This window comes from Phaseolus vulgaris, chromosome 2 (genome assembly GCF_051622355.1).
Source record: "Phaseolus vulgaris cultivar YP4 chromosome 2, ASM5162235v1, whole genome shotgun sequence".
NCBI classification, from domain to species: Eukaryota; Viridiplantae; Streptophyta; class Magnoliopsida; order Fabales; family Fabaceae; genus Phaseolus; species Phaseolus vulgaris.
In genome coordinates, this window is record NC_143499.1 from 49,653,160 (window position 1) to 49,672,148 (window position 18,989).

General features: G+C 33.8%; 1 protein-coding gene and 1 pseudogene across 4 annotated transcripts; both read right to left on the bottom strand.

Moving 5' to 3' along the window:
- Positions 1–241: 241 nt before the first annotated feature.
- Positions 242–7,444, bottom strand: LOC150029259 (TMV resistance protein N-like; annotated as a pseudogene). The gene is made up of 6 exons (XR_016518957.1): positions 6,958–7,444; positions 5,469–6,041; positions 3,947–5,029; positions 3,517–3,816; positions 748–2,904; positions 242–618 (listed from the first exon to the last, which is right to left on the bottom strand). The product of XR_016518957.1 is annotated as a TMV resistance protein N-like (transcript).
- Positions 7,445–11,411: 3,967 nt separating this feature from the next.
- On the bottom strand, positions 11,412–18,989 carry LOC150029260 (TMV resistance protein N-like). Of its 3 annotated transcripts, none has more exons than XR_016518961.1 (6): positions 18,180–18,776; positions 16,670–17,747; positions 16,273–16,557; positions 13,277–15,050; positions 12,952–12,991; positions 11,412–12,295 (listed from the first exon to the last, which is right to left on the bottom strand). XR_016518961.1 is itself a non-coding variant. In XM_090299288.1 (5 exons), exons 1-4 carry the CDS (start codon positions 18,662–18,664, stop codon positions 13,287–13,289), a joined length of 3,612 nt encoding a protein of 1,203 aa, XP_090155414.1. In that variant the 5' UTR covers positions 18,665–18,989; the 3' UTR covers positions 12,679–12,991; positions 13,277–13,286. The 3 variants fall into 3 exon arrangements, 1 of the variants encoding a protein (XP_090155414.1); XR_016518960.1 differs by having other exon boundaries at positions 12,945–12,991; XM_090299288.1 differs by lacking the exon at positions 11,412–12,295 and having other exon boundaries at positions 12,679–12,991; positions 18,180–18,989.

Sequence of the window (18,989 nt, forward strand, 5' to 3'; positions counted from 1 at the left end):
ATATTACTTGTTTCTTTTAAGATTTTTTTGGTATTATAATTATTTGTTAGCTGAATTGTTTTGCGTTAACATGTTGTTTTCTTGGGCCATGATGTAAGCAATATAAATGTTATTTTTAATGTAAGCAATAAAAATTATGAATATTCAAAGTCGTGTAATTACTTAAAAGAATCAAGTGATTTTTAAAAGAACTCACATGATCAGTTTTAATTTTGACGATAAAATATATTAGTTATATATATTTATTCAAAATTTCAATTATATTATGCATTTATAAAGAATTATAAGCTGTCTTCAACTTTACTGTTAAACTACAATTATAAAGAATTAAGAATCACACACCAACAACATTTATAAATCATCACTCACATGCAACAAGGTGCCTCAATGTGAAAAAACCAAGATCAATAAGAAATGAGGTTCCACTTAACCAAGCTGAGAATTTTCTGGTTTTCCAACTCCATGCACAAACCTAATACAATGATATGATATTCAATATCAAGAGGTACCTTGTCGTAAAACTGAGAATATGAGGTTGCATAGGATGGAGAAAAGTAAGAAGAGGATTTACCAATTGCCCTTTCAAATGCAGCTCCTCAAGATTTCATAATCCCTTCACTGCAAATGCAACCCAAATATGTTAAAGAAGTTAATGAAACCGAAATATGAAGAGTTTCGAAATAAAAATTCAACATGTTGAAACTTGTAATTTAGAAGTATTGACGATAAGGCAGTTTAGATCCTGACCAATGAAAGACTAATTAGCAGAAGAGGAAGAGACTAGTTGACTGGCTAGCTTTTGGCCTTCCACTTCCTATCTTCCCTTGTTTCTCTTGAAGACTGTGCAACATTGCTTCCACTGGATTCTTCAATGTCAACAGCACCACCATATTTATCATCTTTCTTTTTCGTATAAAGAGGGCATATGCCGCATTCTTTTATTGTGATACCTGATTTCAACTCTCTCACAACTGATTCATAATCTGGCCACTCAAAGTCATAATCACACGGACTGATCTCAAAAGTGAAGCTGCGAGCATCACACAGCCTGAGGCTCATGCCACTCGCCCTTAAGGACTCCAAGTTAAATTTCCACACGAATGTGTGATCTTGATCAACACATCTCTCTTCACCATTCCATTTGAAATAGCTGTATAACACATCATTATTTGGAATGATCTGTGTGCCATCATCATCAGATTCAAATGTTAGGCTGTAACTAAAAGAACCATATCTACCTTTAATAGCATTCGTATCGAACACTCCAAAAACCACACACAAAGCGAAACCAGTGAGCCTATCATCGCTGCAGAAACTTAAATCTTCATTTATAGTCACTGAATGTCCATTCCCACGAAAATGGAACCAACCAGGAACTGCACTCCCTGGAAAACAGAAGAACACAGACCTATATGTATCGTCGGTCATCCTAAGCCTTGCATCCTCCTCAATGTTAGCACGAGCACCTGAATCCAGTTGTTGAGCATTGGTGAAATGAACAAGAGAAGTTGAGAAGTTTCGAACAAGAGAATTTGACATCACTCTTCTAATGGATGGGCAATCCAATGCCACTAGTTGTTTTAGAAATGGTGGAATCTGTGGGATGCATTCAAGCTTTTTGCAGTCGCTTAAATCAAGCGAGTTCAAGCTTGAAAGATAAGCAATGCTCTCTGGAAGGTTCACAATTCCGCTATCACGCAATGGCAGTTCCATTAATGACGTCAAGCGACCGATGTGTCTTGGGATTTCTGTTAATTTGGGGCACCCTGAACAATCAAGTTTAGAGAGAAGCTTGAGATTAACAATGGAGTTTGGAAGTGACTGCAGATCAGTGCATTTGTGGAGCTCCAGGGATCGAAGATTAACCAAATTGCCAAATGAGGAAGGCAGTTCTTTAACAGCCGTAAATGTTAAGTTAATGTGAGAAAAAGTATGAGCCGGCTCCATGATCTCTGGGAAGGTCCTCAGCCTTGAGCAACCACACAAATCAAGCTTCTTCAACTTCAAATTGAAAATGGTGCTTGGAAAAGTTTGAAGTGAATTACAGTGGGTAAGGTGTAACTTGCATAGTTTGGTGAGGCTTCCAATGGAAGATGGAATAATCTCAAGATTCAAGCAACTGCGCAAACTCAGTTCTTCAAGAACTACCAAACGGCACAAGGATGAAGGTAGTGCTTGTATGGCTGTGCCGTCTAAGATGAGCACCGTTAGATCTTCCCCCATGTCCACAATCTTGGGTAAATTTTCCAATTTTGAGCAACCACGGAGAGAAAGTTGCTTCAGGAATTTCATATCAGAAAGGTCAAACGGAAAGATTGTAAGGGAAGAACAGTGAGAGAGATCTAAGTAACATAGGTTCTTGAGACTTTGAAAGTTCAAGGGCACACCTTCTATGAGTTTTGCCTATACTTCAAATTGTAAGTATACAGTATTATTAGCCACTTCTTCTTCATTATATCTGTCAAAAGTAATTGAGAAAATTTCACTGGAAGTTGGGAAACTATGAACAGCGGATGCACTTTGCAGTTTGAATACTATTTCAGGTTTCTGACGAGGGAATCTTGAGAAATTTCCACATTGATGCCCCAGTTTCTGATGTGGGGATCTTGAGAAAGTTGGACGTTGACTGGTTGAAAACATTTTAAGCTCCCAAAAATTGGAAAGAAGAATCAATCCAGGTGATGTGGATAAAATCTTGCTGGGAATATTTACACTATTGAGATGATAACAATTATCTAAACATAAACAACTGAGCTTGTTGAGGAATATCGAAGAGTGAACTTGAATCAACTTTTCACAATAACTCAGAATTATTTCTTCAATATTTGGTGACAGAGAAAGGTCTGGTATTCTAGTAAGTTTCAGAGAACGACTCAGGTTGAGCCTTTTCAAATTGGGTAAATTCTGCCACAAAATGTAAATGAACCAGGTAACACAGATAAACTAAAATAAAGTTTTAAGCAATTTTATCTATTTTTCTTCGGTAAACTCTTATAGTTATCATCTACTGAGTTTATATTTTACATAAACACTACTGTTAAAAAAATCACACTGTGAACTAACAAAATTATAGTGTCTATAAATTTTATAGTTATTATAAAAATTCAAAAAAATTAACGTGGTTTTGTTCCCTACCTAAAATTACATCATAATAATTCGAACCTTAACTTATTATGTATTGAAAAACATATGATAGTAATTTATAATCGATGACAATGTCGAAATACTTGATATTATGCATGTATCAACTGACAAAATAAAACGATGTTTTCTGAGAGTTAAAATTAAACCTTATTTAAAATAAGTCCATCTTTCCATATTTTATAATTTGTTGTATATTATACTGAAGTTTATGTTATAATAAAAAAAAATGACTTAATTAATCAAATAATGTGGAGAAGGCACAAAGGAATTGCAAATGAAAAGTAGATGTATAATACAGAAAACATGCTTGTATAATTTATTTTTATCTTTGAAAAGTTTAGAACACAAAGGAACATAGATAACTTGAAAAACCTGATCTCCTTCCCAGAGTTGTTTAAGATGGCAGCCTGGCATTTCGAGGGTCACTAGATTTTGTGGGCAAAAGTTTGGAGGCCAAAATCTTTGAGGGAAATCGTTCCGATAAAGAATCTTTAGAGTCTCTGGCAGATCCACAAGAGGTGATTCAAGAGACACTTTTGATTCGTTTATAGGACAGGAATAGTAGACCATAAGCATCCTAAGATTGTCCATCTTTTTGAAAGTTCGTGCATGTACTTTAACTTTTTTTATTTTGCTCGTATGTAGTAATATACACTGTATTGCATGTGACCCCTGAAAGTAAATCAATGTAATTAGAAGAAAAAAACATGAAATGTTGCATTGCAGGATGTTTAATGACAGCTTAGTGGTTTGCAATTTATCACAAAGTAAATCCATGTTCAATTGAGTAACGACAGAATACCTTGTTCTTACTTAAAATCTCACAAATTTCCTTAGCATTAAACAATCGGCTGCGTTTTCCAGGATGCTGAGGACACTCTTTACGAACAATTTCTTGACCCATTTCTTGTATTAGATCGTGCATCACAATTCTACCATCAAAGAAAGATATTAGGCCCCTATCTTTGAGAATATCCATTCCAATCTTAGAAGAGAAACCACAGTCATCAAGTGTTTCTGCTACCACAGTCTCCTCGTGCCCTCTATAAAAGCAAGCTATGTCAAGAAATATATTCTTCTCCTCCTCCTTGAGCCCATAATAACTTAATTTTAATACGTCGAAAGTTCCAAGATCTTGCCCTTTTCCAACTTTTGCAACTGACTCTCCCATGCTTCTCTTGTTCTGCCATAAAGCAATGACCCCAAAATCTGGAGAGCTAATGGAATTCCTTTTGCATATCTCAACACCTTTACTGACAGGTCCATGTAAGCAATTTCATCCGAAGATTTTTGTTTAAAAGCATGTAAGCTAAAAAGTTTCAGAGAATCATAAAAATTCAACTCCTTAACATCGTAGATATCATCAGCTCCAGCATTCCTAAGCACTTGTCTGTCTCTACTGGTCATAATGATTCTACTGCCGTGCACAAAACTATCACACCCTCCCATTAATTTTTTAAGTAGAGCTGAATCGGTAACATCATCAAGAATGAGGAGAACATTTGTCCGTTTGAGCCTTTCATTGTAATATGATAAATAAGGGGATTTCTCTTTCTCCTCCTTTAGAAGCTCAGACAGATATTTTGTTCTGATATTGTCTATTCCATCTCTTTGTATTTTTTCTTGAACGTCCAAAACAAGGCTGCTGGAACCAAACTGCAATGCCAATGAGTGATATATTTGATCACAAATTGTAGTTTTTCCTATTCCTCCCATGCCACAAATTCCTATGATCCGAACATCCGGTGACTCAAGATGCAACAAGGACCGAATTCCTTCAATATGTTTATCAATGCCGATGATTCCTTGATCATAACTGATGGAATAACGATTCAGTTTTCTCAAAATATCTTCCACAATTTTTTCAACAAGTGTGTGTTCTGGCCTGGCAGATGATTTAGAAAATAAAGTATAAGTATTCAAGCACAAAAGCTAAACTAAACTAAAGAAAAAATCAGAGTTAAGAGGAGTGAACATCATTGAATAGATTCACATATCGATTCTAGTTTCGAGTTCTGGATAAAATAAATAAATTAAAAAGTTGAAGGTAAGTATAGGACGTTATCTTCGTATATGAGTTTGGTTGGTTTAGAAATTGCAACTCAAGATGGCAAAAATTCTACAGTAACCGTTTGTGACTTCTGATACTAGGGAGCAGAATTGTAGGTACAAAGTTAAGCTATAACATGTGATATGGTTCAGATCCATGACCGACTAAGAGAAATGAAAAAAGAAACACTTGATTTATGGTGAGATGAACACAATTTTAGTAAATGAAAAGAAATCCTGTTTATCTCGAAAGTGCGTGTAACATATAGAATGACCTGGTGACTTTTGAATCCCAGCCTGAAAGTCCAGCAGCTTCGGTGAGAGCATCCTTCCATCCTTGCACTTTGTCCATGTCGTGCTTAAAGTGCTGCTCATGCTCATCGAATGATTCTTTGTATCTTTCTTCCTGCTTCCTAATAGTTGATGGATCCACGTTGTAGAAAACAGGTATGACATCCCTTCCAAATCTCTTCTTGCATTCAAGTATCTTAGTGAGTTCATTCAAGCACCAAGTGGAAGATGCATAGTTGTGGGAGAAAACGAGGACATAAATCTTTGATTCTTCTATTGCAGAGAGCAGTGCAGGTGAAATTTCTTCGCCCCTGAGTAGTCTGTAATCAATATATGCTTCAATGTTCTTCCTTTGCAGTGCTGCATAAAGGTGGCTAATGAAGTTGTCACGTGTGTCTTCGCCTCTGAAGCTGAGAAACACATCATGCCTTGTTAGAGAAGTAGACACGGCCAATGATGAAGGACTTTCTGACATTGGAGTCAATTTTCTCTCCTTTCTCTGCAATTCTCAGGTCTCTTTCTTTGTACTGTTTCTACCACAAATCTACTCTGCTGCTCTGGACTCATTATAAAACACAAGTCAACTTTTGAAAAAGTCTTTCAATTTTCTTAACATTCCTTTCACAGATATGTGTTCTGGTCAGACATCGTAGTCAGCAGAAACTAAAGAAAAAGAAAAATATTAATTTAATAGAATAGTCAACAAATTGCAAAATAAGTATGGAATCTAGATTTATATCATTATCACGTGTGGAAACATAGCTACGTCTTCTTAGATAAAATCCTTATTTAAGTTTTAATTGGGCCTTGTAGTGGGCTTTGTAATCTGCTTTTCTTTTCTCCTATATTGCTTTATATATACACCTCCGCTTTTGCTTTCTACATTTCATTTTACAAAATACATTCTCTCATTCTGTGTCATTTATCTTGCCTGATTCCGTCCTCTCTTTATCTTTTTCTCTCATCCTCTTGCTTATAATTCTTTTGTTTTTATTAAGAAATACACTATAATTATAATTTAATCATATACTATAATTATGCTAAGCATCAATTTGTACTATATATTATTAATGATTTGCGTATATATTATTTATGATTTGCGGATAAGACAATAGATTCAATAAATTCTAGATAAAATAAATTTTAAATAAATATGATAATAATATATTAAAAAATGAACTTTATTGAATGGATTGAGTATCTCTATTTTAAAGACTTGTAACAATAATAGGAATAACAATATATTAATATTAATATGTTTCTTAATAAATTTCATACCCACTATCTATTTATAAATTAATATATTATAAATATCTAATGATGTTTTTGTGGGTAGCTTATTTCTCTAACATTTAAAATTAAATTTGTAGATTCTACAAAACATTACATTTTGATTTTAATATTTATAAAATATTTTTTATTCTCATATTTAAAAAACAAAACTTAGTTTGAGTGTATTCCTTAGTTACTTACTACTCATCACCAGCCGCCAACAGCGTGATGGCTTCACTCCGTTTCGCGCCACAACCACCTCTTATCGGGCCTCCTTCCGGCCCAAGCCCACCTCGGGGCCCCCCAGGGCCCGAATGTCCCTCCGCGATGACGGCCCCGCCATCGCCGTCGTCGGCGTCACCGGCGCCGTTGGCCAGGAGTTCCTCTCCGACCGCGACTTCCCCTACCGTTCCATCAAAATGCTGGCCTCGCAGCTCTCCGCCGGCCGCCGCATCATCTTCGAGGACAGGGACTACGTCGTGGAGGAGCTCACAGCGGATAGCTTCGACGGCGTCCACATCGCGCTCTTTAGCGCCGGCGGTGGTAGACAATAGCTCCGCATTTGGGATGGACGAGAAGGTGACGCTGGTTATTCCCGAAGTGAAGCCCGAAACGATGCAACACATCAAAGTTGAAACGGGAGAAGGCGCTCTCATTGTGAACCCTAATTGCTCACCATTATTTGCTTGATGGACATACTAATTAATATCAATTATAACAAATAATGAACGTTTCTGGTCATTTCTTGTTTTCGTAACAGTAGTTTTTTTTAAAATAATTTAAGAAAAATATTCATTTTTAAATTTAATGCACTTTTAAATAATTTCACTATTATACACATAAACAATTATAAAAATAATTTTAGAGTAGTTGATATAATTAAAATAAAAATATTTTATTATTAAAGTAAAAATTATATATAAATAAGAAATGCAGTTATTTAGATTTTATTTTAAAATAATATTATTTTTGTAAAAGTTTTTTCTTTTTGTCTTTTTTTTTTTTATATTTCTAACCATATTTTTTCGTGAGGTTGATAATAGAATCCCACCTTTGGATTTATGGGAATGAATAATGAATTAGTTTTTAGTTTTCTATTTATCTATATATATATGAAGGTGATACAGTGACAAGTTCCAAAATTTTATTGTAATGTTTGTTTTGTTGATTGAAATAGAAGTTAATTGATGAAAAAGATTGAAAGTTTTAAACCCAATACACCCCTCACGCCGAGGTTAGGTGGATTGATAAGTCCACCTTTGTTTGCTTTGTTGTAAAATAGAATCTCTATTTGTAAAACAGATTCTATAATATTGCAAAACAGAAAACCTAGAAATAGAGTATGTGTACAAACGGAGATCTGAGTGAGCGCACAAACCTCCGAAATCCTCGTTCGTAGAGGACAAACGTTCAAAACCCTCGTTTCGTAGAGGTTGAACGTGGGATAGAGTCCCAACGTTCTGCAACCTAAGGGGACCCCAGTAACGGTTCCTACCTTGAATGGGTCTCTCAAAAGGTGCACGTGCGTGCTCTCAACAGACCCAGATCTGCTCCGCACTCTCTGGGAAAACGTAGTCTTTCTCTCCGCAACAGCTCGAAACCGCCTTGACTGTGGTGGGATGCGGTTACTTTCTTCATCTATAAAAGCCACAACCCTTTGCTTCAGAAAACACACAACTCTCACTCACCTTCTTCATCTTCTTCACCCAACACCACCATGAAACTCCTCTTCCTATCACCTTTAAATTTTAATTTTTATCTCTCATCATTTATTAGATTATTTTAATATTATAATATTTCTGGGTTCTATTTGGTACTACTCTTTTAAAGAGAAACTTGCAAACTTGTTAGTTCTGATCCTCGAAAATTACTCAGAAGTTCCTGTTGTATCTTGGGGGAGTTGCGCAATACACTGCGAATAAGTCCTTACGGACAGTGATTACTCACGCCTCGGGAAATCTTTTTGTTCGTTTTAAAGCCTAAATTACTACAGATGGATCTGATACCACAATAAAAAGTAAATTCTAAGCCTAACTCAATCTTACAAAACCAATTTATAAAGTGAGCTATGTACCCCTAGTTGATGTGGGGTCTCTAACAATGATTTAAATTAATTGTTATATGCTTTATGAAGTTTAACCTTTATTTTTACTTGACAAATTGGATTTTAATGAGGTATATATGCTCGCGGCCTCAAATTCGCTTAGCGGAATTTATGTGTCGAGTGAATTTGGACATGCAGAGTTTGATGTGCTCTCAGCCTCAAATCTGCTCAATGTTTTTTTTTTCCTCTGCTTAAGCGAATTTACATGCAGATTTTGGAGTACTTTCGAACTCAAATTTGCTCAAAGAAATTTCCCTATGGTAAGCAAATTTAAGCTGTTATTGTTTAGATGTTCTTTGCCTCAAATTCGCTCAATGAAATTTTCCTATGTTAAGGAGATTTCTCTGGGCTTAAGCCCCAATTTCATGGATTCGAGCCATTTTGACAACATTTGTCTTCTTTGCTTGGCTATCTTTTGGTTTGTTTTCTACAGACTATGAAATTGAATTAAATCTTTTGAAAATTAAATTTATCATTTTGTAAACTGCAAGTGATTACAACTTTCTAATGTCAATATTTTAACCAACTCATGCAACATATATGTTTAAAATAAGTAATCTAACATTTATAAAAAAAAATATAAAACAAATACTCGTTATATATTCAATTGATATGTAAAATTTTAAATGTTATGTGATTATTGTTGATGTTTTGCAACAGTCTTAGAAATATAAACTTCTATATGATTGAATGATATATTGATGAGTGAGATGAAATTGAATAATGTGGAATGTGATCTATACATAGTATTTTTAAAAAAGGAAATACCGTGTTGAGAATGATTAGGATGTGCATTAATTAGTAATACATTTAGAATAAAATATATGACTTTATTGATATATTTGAATCATATACATGAAAATATTAAGGTGATGACAGTTGAATAAGGTTTACATGATTTGGTTTACAATATAAAAAATAATGGTCTAGCATGTCATACGAATTAACATTGTCATATGAATTAACCTTATCATATGAGATGATTATGTATCGATATTCTTATTCGCATAGATGTGTGAATTTCACAGCAAGGTATTATGACATGTGCAAGCAAATTTTTTTAGTTTAAATCAATGTACGATTCTTTCAAAAGTATGGTCAAGTGTGTGTGGATATAATTGGATCTCTGACATGAGTGAGATAGAACATGAGACATTTAGAGACACTTAATTATTTAATATATTTAAAATGAATGAAGTGTGATTATTCATATGATTATGATTGAATAATTCAAATATAAATTTTAAAAATCATTAACTTATCCTAATTTATTGTTAGTATGTTTTTTTTAGTGGTTATGATTGTCAGTTGGATATAAGGTCTCCAAATTGAAAATGGTAGAGTTTTTTCTAGTTCTTTTGATGTTTTACCTTGATGATGCATGTATTTGAGAATTCCTATATGAATGAATAATGCTTTATGATATAACAATATCATAATGTAAATGTTATTTATATACTACATATCATGACATAATAAATTGAAATTTAATAAGGTATTAAGGATGTTACAATATTTCTTTTAATTTCTTTTATTTCATTATATATTTAGGTGTATTTAATTTCTTTAAACAAGCTTTTTGTTAAAATTATACCATTGAAAAGGAAAATAGAACAATCTTAACAATTATACTTTGACTAAGATACTTATTCTAATTTATTATATTCATGAGTATTATTTTTTTTTCATAAATATAGATATTGGATAAAAAAATACAAATAACATTTATTTATTTCAAATTTAAAATTCTTTAAAATTAAAATAAAATAAATTTTTAATTAAGATATAAAATAAATATTCTTTAACAATTTTTTTTAATTTCAAAATAATTAGTTCAGAGGATGATTGAAAAATATTAACAATTTTGCAAACCTTCAATAATATTTGCACTTTCTAGCATATAGAATACTTAATGGATCCTTTGTGATTTTTCTTTTCTAAAGTACAATTGATATTTTAAATGTTTTTCTATTTAATTTTCCTTTCTTAATGACACATAAAATGTTCAGTGCACAATTAATTACTCACCTTAGATTTCGTTCTTCTCTTTCCATTTCCACACAAAAATCATTTTCACATTTTTTTCTACCTATTTCGCAAAATTTTAATTCAAAATGGAAATTAAAGTTCAAGAACCCTACTTATATATTAATATTCAACAATTTAAAATATTAGTATGCAAATTAATCTTTCTTAATAATGTCATTTTTATGTAAAAAATTAAAATACAGTTTAGTCATTCATACTTAGATGGATAAAGATGGTTTTAGAAAAAAATATATGCATTTTATTTGAAAGGTTACCTATTAAAATGATAGTTTTTATTTACCTATTAAAATATTAATTACTTGTTTCTTTTAAGATTTTTTTTTGTATTATAATTATTTGTTGGTTGAATTATTTTGGGTTAACATGTTTTCTTGGGCTATGATATTGTGAGGTTTTATTACATGCAGGCACGTGACTATTTTTTTTTATTCTAGTTATATAAATCAGGAAAAATAAACTATTTTTGACGACGGTTTTTCACATTATAATAACCGTTTAACACTCTAAATAATAATTAAATATTCAATTAAAATATAAATTAAATTGTTAAATAAAAAAAGTAGTAAAACTGATTGTAGGATGGGAATATGATTATTCTTTTCTAATAAAAAAAAAACACGAGTAGGTGTTGAAAATCGTAATAACAAACAAGTTTTGACACACGTAGGTTTGGCAATTGTTTTAGTAGCTGAAAATAATTGTACCGGTACTGGGCAAGGCCGAACGACCGAGATGTTGAGACCTTTGGAGTCTTGGCCGAACGACAGAGATGTCGAGACCTTCGAGGACTTTGCCGAACGACCGAAAGGTCGAGACCTTCGGAGAGTTGGCCGAACGACAGAGTTGGCGAGACCTTTGGAATCTTTGCCGAACGACAGAGATGTCGAGACCTTTGGAGTCTTTGCCGAACGGCAGAGATGTCGAGACCTTTGGAGTCTTGGCCGAACGACTGGGTATTTGGCCGACGGCCGAACCCCATTTCAATTAACGCTCAAACCAAGATCAGTGAAGCTAATCCATCATCAAGAATTAGGTAATGCAACCCTAAGCGGTACCCACCTCAATAAACAGGCCCAACAAGGTAGGCCCACTAGAATAGTATAAATAGCACTCATTTCCAGGAGTAAGGTATGTCATTTTATCACTCTGAGAGCTGACATTTATCACTCTGAGAGCCGACCGCCCGCTTTACTGACTTGAGCGTCGGAGTGCCTTCGCAGGTACCCCCACCATCCGGTGTTTACCAGACGACCGAGTGCCTAGTGCCGAGTGCCGAGTGCCGAAGGATAAACAGGAGGACGAGAAGAATCCCAGTTCACAACCCAGTCAGCTGCCCGACCGAAGGAAGGAGAAGAAGACTTCAACAGTTCTCTAGGTCCCATCTCCCTAGCAGGAACAATAATATTTGTAACAATTTTCAATTACCACAAACTGCTTCTTAAGTCATAAAAGAATAGCATTTTTTTTTCATATATAATAACATTTCCATAAATAAAATTAAAAAAAATCCTCTGCAGCCAATGGTATTAATTATTAATAATTTATTTACCCTTTTTTAGATAATTATTTTTACTATAAAGACATTTAATTGAGATTGAAATTTTAATTGCCACCTTTTGGTCAAAGAATAATATATTTCATATAAATTTTTTATTAAATATTTTGTATAGTGCTAAGAAAAAAAAAAGTCATATACATATATAATGAATATGCAAGTACAATATAAGATCCAAAATGTAAGTAATAAAAATTATAAAAGAAAGACAGAATGAAAGTGAAAAATCCATAAGATGATAATTAATAAACAACCTTTCTTAACTTTACTGTGAAACTACAATTATAAAGAATTAACAGTCACACGGCAACAGCATTTATAAGTTAAAAATAAAGATCAGTAAGAAATATGAGGTTCAAATAACCAAGCTGAGAATTTTCTGGTTTTACAGCTCCATGCACAAAATCTAATACAATGATCTGATATTCAATTGGCATAAAGAGGTTCCATAGGATGGAGAAAAGTATGAAGAGGATTTACCAATTACCCTTTCAAATGCAGCTCTTGAGGATTCCATCATGCCTTCACTGCAAATGCAACCCAAATAAGCTAAAGAAGTTAATGAAACCATATATTAAGACTTTCAAGAAATGCAACTCTGGGACAACAGAGCTACCCATCTCATGCTGAACACAAACATCAAACTATATCTAACAATAACTTACAAATCTTTGTCAACAATGAACGAACACAACCATAAAATGCCATTGAAAATGTAAATAAAACAAAATAAATTAGAAATGAGAAATTCATGATAAAATTTCAACACTTGTAATGTAGAAGTATTACGATAAGGCAGTTTAGATCCTCACCAATGAAAGACTAATTAGCAGAAGAGGAAGAGACTAGTTGACAGATTAGCTTTCGGCCTTCATCTTTCTTTTCGGAATAAAGAGGGCATATGCCGCATTCTTTTATTGTCATAACTGATTTCAACTCTCTCACAGCTGATTCTTTTATTGTGGACATATGACACGGACTGATCTCAAAAGTGAAGCTGCGAGCATCACACAGCCTAAGGCTCATGCCGCTGGCCCTTGGGGACTCCAAGTTAAATTTCCACACAAATGTGTGATCTTTATCAAGAACTATGTCTGCATACCATGGGAAAAATTTGTTAAACAGATCATCATTATTTGGAATGATCTGTGTGCCATCATCATCAGATTCAAATTTTAGGCTGTAACCAAAAGAACCATATCTACCACCATTCGTATCTAACACTCCAAGAACCACACACAAAGCGAAACCAGTGAGCCTATCATCGCTGCAGAAACTTAAATCTTCATTTATAGTCACTGAATGTCCCTTCCCACGAAAATTGAACCAACGAGGAACTGCACTCCCTGGAAAACAGAAGTACACAGACCTATATCTATCGTCGGTCATCCTAAGCCTTGCATCCTTCTCGATGTTAGCGCGAGCACCTGAATCCAGTTGTTGAGCATTGGTCAAATGAAAGTTGAAGAAACCCTCTTTGGAATTTGACAAGTTTGGAACAAGAGAATTTGACATCACTCTTCTAATGGATGGGCAATCCAATGCCTTGAGTAGTTCTAGAAATGGTGGAATCTGTGGGATGCATTCAAGCTTTTTGCACTTGCTTAAATCAAGCGATTTCAAGCTTGAAAGACGAGCAATGCTCTCAGGAAGGTTCACGATTCCGCTATCACGCAGTGACAGATCCACTAATGACGTCAAGCGACCGATGTGTCTTGGGATTTCTGTTAATTTGGCACACCCCGAACAATCAAGTTCAGAGAGAAGCTTCAGATTAACGATGGAGTTTGGAAGTGACTCGAGAGCAGTGCATTTGTGGAGCTGCAGGGATCGAAGATTAACCAATTTGTCAAATGAGGAAGGCAGTTCTTTAACAGCCGTACATGTCAAACTCAGTTCTTCGAGTCCTACCAAACAGCACAAGGATGAAGGTAGTGCCTGTATGGCTGTGCCGTCTAATATGAGCTCCTTTAGATCTTCCAACGTGTCCAGAATCTCGGGTAAATTTTCCAATTTTGAGCAACCACTGAGACAAAGTTTCTTTAGGAATTTCCTATCAGAAAGGTCAAATCGAAAGATTGTAAGAGAAGAACAGTGAGAGAGATCTAAGCCCCAGTCTTCGTAGTCTTCCGAGTATTCTGAGTCTGAGAAGAACACTTTTGAGTCTTTTGAGTCTTCATATCTCTTGAACTGTTGAACTGTTGAACTGTTGAACTGTTGAACAACATTATTAGCATTTATCTCTTTCATCATATCCGGTTCCTGACGCTCCAGTATAACATGAGGGACAAATTTATCTTGATGTTCACTCAATGAAAACATATTAAGCTTCACACAACCGTAAAGAGCAATCAATCCCGGTGATGTGGAAAAAATGTTGCTGGGAATATTTACACTATTCAGATCAGAACAATCATCTAAACATAAATAACTAAGCTTGGTGAGGAATATCGAAGAGTGAACTTGAATCAACTTTTTACAATAAGTCAGCTTTATTTCTTCAATATTTGGTGACGTAGAAAGGTCTGGTATTCTAGTAAGTTCACAAGAATACCTCAGGTCGAGCCTTTTCAAGTTGGGTAAATTCTGCCAGAAATAGTAAATGAATGAGGTAACAAATAAAAACTACTTTATCTATTTTTCTTCCTATTTAAACTATTAGCTACTATCTATTGAGTTTATATTTTACATTACTTAAAAACCACTGTTAAAAAAACCACACTGTGGACTAACAAAACTCTGCCTATAAATTTTATAGTTATTATAAAAAATCACAAAATTTAACGTCTTTTTGTTCCCTACCTAAAATTACATCCTAATCATTTGAACCTAAACTTATTATGTATTCAAAAACTTATGATAGTAATTTATAATCGATCACAATGTCGAAATACTTTATATTATGCATGTATCAACTCACAAAATAAAATGGTGTTGTCTCAGAGTTAAAATTAAACCTTAGTTAAAAAGTCCATCTTTCCATAATTTATTTTATTAAATACATAATTTGTAATTTATTGTATATTATATTCAAGTTTATGTTATGATAAAAAAAGTATCTAAGGCATTTTTAATTAAATAATATAAAATAAACAACATGAACTCAATTAAATAATATAAATTTTTTTGAATACTCGATGGAATAAAAAAATTAATAAAACCCTCAATTTGAAAATAACCATATTTATAAGATACTTAAAACTTAATTAAACCTACAAATTTTCATTATATGGAATTAAATATTGTAAAGATTTACCACATAAGTTTCATAAGTAGAATGTTTAAACATAAAATTCTTCACGTTGGGAGTTTCTTTCCTCTATCTTATAAGTTTTCGTTGTTTCTTTAATATTTTTTATATGGCTTCTGTCAATGTAATTTTTTTTTTGATTTTAAAATATTATTAAAGATAAAATATGAAGACAGGGTAATTAAATTAAATATAATTTTTATTTTTCAGAAATGATGAAAATTATAATTAAATTATATAAAATTCCATTTTATTTACATAACTCCTTTTCATATTAAAAAACTATATAAGATCTTCCAAAGTAGATAATACATTCATGGGCCATTAGACGATATGCCTAAAAAAAATATGCAAACTATTAAATTTATAATTATCTTTAATTAGAAAGATGCTGAGTATGACTCAAATAAAAGAAATTTTAAATCGAATAATGTGGAGAAGGCACAAAGGAATTGCAAATGAAAACCTGTATATGCATAATACAGAAAACATGCTTGTATAATTTATTTTTATCTTTGAAAGTTTAGAACACAAAGGAACATAGATAGCTTGAAAAACCTGATCTCCTTCCCAGAGTTGTTCAAGATGGCAGTATGGCATTTCGAGGGTCACTAGATTTTGTGGGCAAAACTTTAGAGGCCAAAATCTTTGAGGGAAATAGTCCCAATATAGAATCTTTAGAGTGTCCGGCAGACCTACAAGAGATGATTCAAGAGACACTTTTTGAAACGTGTAGAGCCTAAGCATCCTAAGATTGTCCATCTTTTCGAAACTTTGTGCATGTACTACAACTTCTTTTACTTTGAAACTATATAGTGATATACACTCTATTGCATTTGACCCCTGAAAGTAAATCAATGTAATCAGAAAAAAAAAAACATGAAATGCTGCATTTCAGGATGTTTAATGAGAACTCAGTAGTTTGCAATTTTTCACAAGTAACAATAGAATATACCTTGTTCTTTCTTAAAACCTCACAAATTTCTTCATCATTAAACAATCGGCTGCGTTTTCCAGGATGCTGAAGACTCTCTTTACGAACAATTTCTTTACCCATTTCTTGTATTAGATCGTGCATCACAATATAACCATCAAAGACAGATATTAGGCCCCTATCTTTGAGAATATCCATTCCAATCTTAGAAGAGAAACCACACTCATCAAGTCCTTCTGCTACCACAGTCTCATGGCATCCTCTATAAAAGCAAGCTATGTCAAGAAATATATTCTTCTCCTCCTCCTCCAGTCCATCATAACTTAATTTTAATACATTGAAAATACCAAGATCTTGGCCCTTTTTCAACTTTTGCAACTGACTCTCCCATGCTTCTCTTGTTCTGCCATAAAGCAATGACCCCAAAATCTGGAGAGCTAATGGAATCCCTTTTGCATATCTCAACACCTTTACTGACAGGTCCATGTAAGCAGTTTCTGCTGAAGATTTTTGTTTAAAAGCATGTAAACTAAAAAGTTTCTGAGAATCATAAAAATTCAACTCCTTAACTTCGTAGATATCATCAGCTCCAGCATTCTTAAGCACTTGTCTGTCTCTACTGGTGATAATGATTCTACTGCCCTGCCCAAAACTATCACTCCCTCCTATTAATTTTTGAAGTTGAGCTGAATCGGTAACATCATCAAGAATGAGGAGAACCTTTGTCCGTTTGAGCCTTCTATTGTAATATGGTAAATAAGAGAATTTCTCTTCCTTTAGAAGCTCAGACTGATATTTTGTTCTGATACCGTCTATTCCATCTCTTTGTATTTTTTCTTGAACGTCTAAAACAAGGCTGCTGGAATCAAACTGCAATGCCAATATGTAATATATTTGATTACAAATTGTACTTTTTCCTATTCCTCCCATGCCCCAAATTCCTATGATCCGAACATTCGGTGACTCAGGATGCAACAAGGACTGAATTCCTTCAGTATGTTTTTCAATGCCGATGATTCCTTGATCATAACTGGTGGAATAAAGATTCAATTTTCCCAAAATATCTTCCACAATTTTTTCAACAAGTATGTGTTCTGTCCTGGCAGATGATTTAGAAAGTATAAAAATTCAAGCACAAAAGCTAAACTAAACTAAAGATAAATTTCAGAGTCAAGAAGAATGAAAATCATTGAATAGATTCACATATCGATTCTAGTTTCGAGTTCTGGATAAAATAAATAAATTAAAAAGTTGAAGGTAAGTTTAGGACGTTATCTTCCTATATTAGTTTGGTTGGTTTAGTAATTGCAAATCATGATCGCAGAAATTCTACAGTAACCGTTGCTGACTTCTGATACTGGGTAGCATACTTGTAGGTACAAAGTTAAGCTATAACATGTGATATGGTTCAGATCTATGACCGACTAAGAGAAATGAAAAAAGAAGCACTTGATTTATGGTGAGATGAACACAATTTTAATAAATGAAAAGAGATCCTGATTATCTCGATGCATGTAATAAATATAATGACCTGGTGACTTTTGAATCCCAGCCTGAAAGTCCAGCAACTTCGGTGAGAGCTTCCTTCCATCCTTGCACTTTGTCGTGCTTAAAGTGCTGCTCATGCTTATCGAATGCTTCTTTGTATCTTTCTTCCTGCTTCCTAATAGTTGACGGATCCACCTTGTAGAAAACAGGTATGACATCCCTTCCATATCTCTTCTTGCATTCAAGTATCTTAGTGAGTTCATTCAAGCACCAAGTGGAAGATGCATAGTTTTGGGAGAAAACGACGATATAAATCTTCGATTCTTCTATTGCAGAGAGCAGTGCAGATGAAATTTCTTCGCCCCGGGGTAGTGTCTCATCAATATATGCTTCTATGTTCTTCGTTTGCAGTGCTGGATGAAGGTGGCTAATGAAGTTGTCACGTGTGTCTTCCCCTCTGAAACTGAGAAACACATCATGCTTTGTTAGAGAAGCAGACATGGCCAATGATGAAGAACTTGCTGACATTGGAATCAATTTTCTCTCCTTTCTCTGCAACTCTCAGTGCCTTTGTTTCTACCATTTCTACCACATTATATACACAAATCAAGTTTTGGAAAAGTCTTTCAATTTTCTCAAAATATCTTTCACAGCCATGTGTTCTGGTCAGTTCATAGAATAGTCAACAATTTGCAAAATAATTATGGAATCTAGCTTTATGTCATTATCACGCGTGGAAAGATAGCAGCTATGCTTCCTTAGATAAAATCTGAAATTGATTTTGAATCTCAAAGAAACTTCTTGGTTCTTGCGCCATTTATTAAATTAAAATATTGAGTCAATGGAAGAGTCT

What these genes read in the sequence shown, in the direction of transcription:
- LOC150029260 (XM_090299288.1), bottom strand. Translation starts at nt 18,664, where the DNA reads ATGTCAGCAAGTTCTTCATCATTGGCCATGTCTGCTTCTCTAACAAAG. An exon ending in TGGGATTCAAAAGTCACCAG is followed by an intron (nt 17,748 to 18,179) that starts GTCATTATATTT and finishes ATCATCTGCCAG; the next exon opens with GACAGAACACATACTTGTTG. An exon ending in AACTCTGGGAAGGAGATCAG is followed by an intron (nt 15,051 to 16,272) that starts GTTTTTCAAGCT and finishes TATTTCTGGCAG; the next exon opens with AATTTACCCAACTTGAAAAG.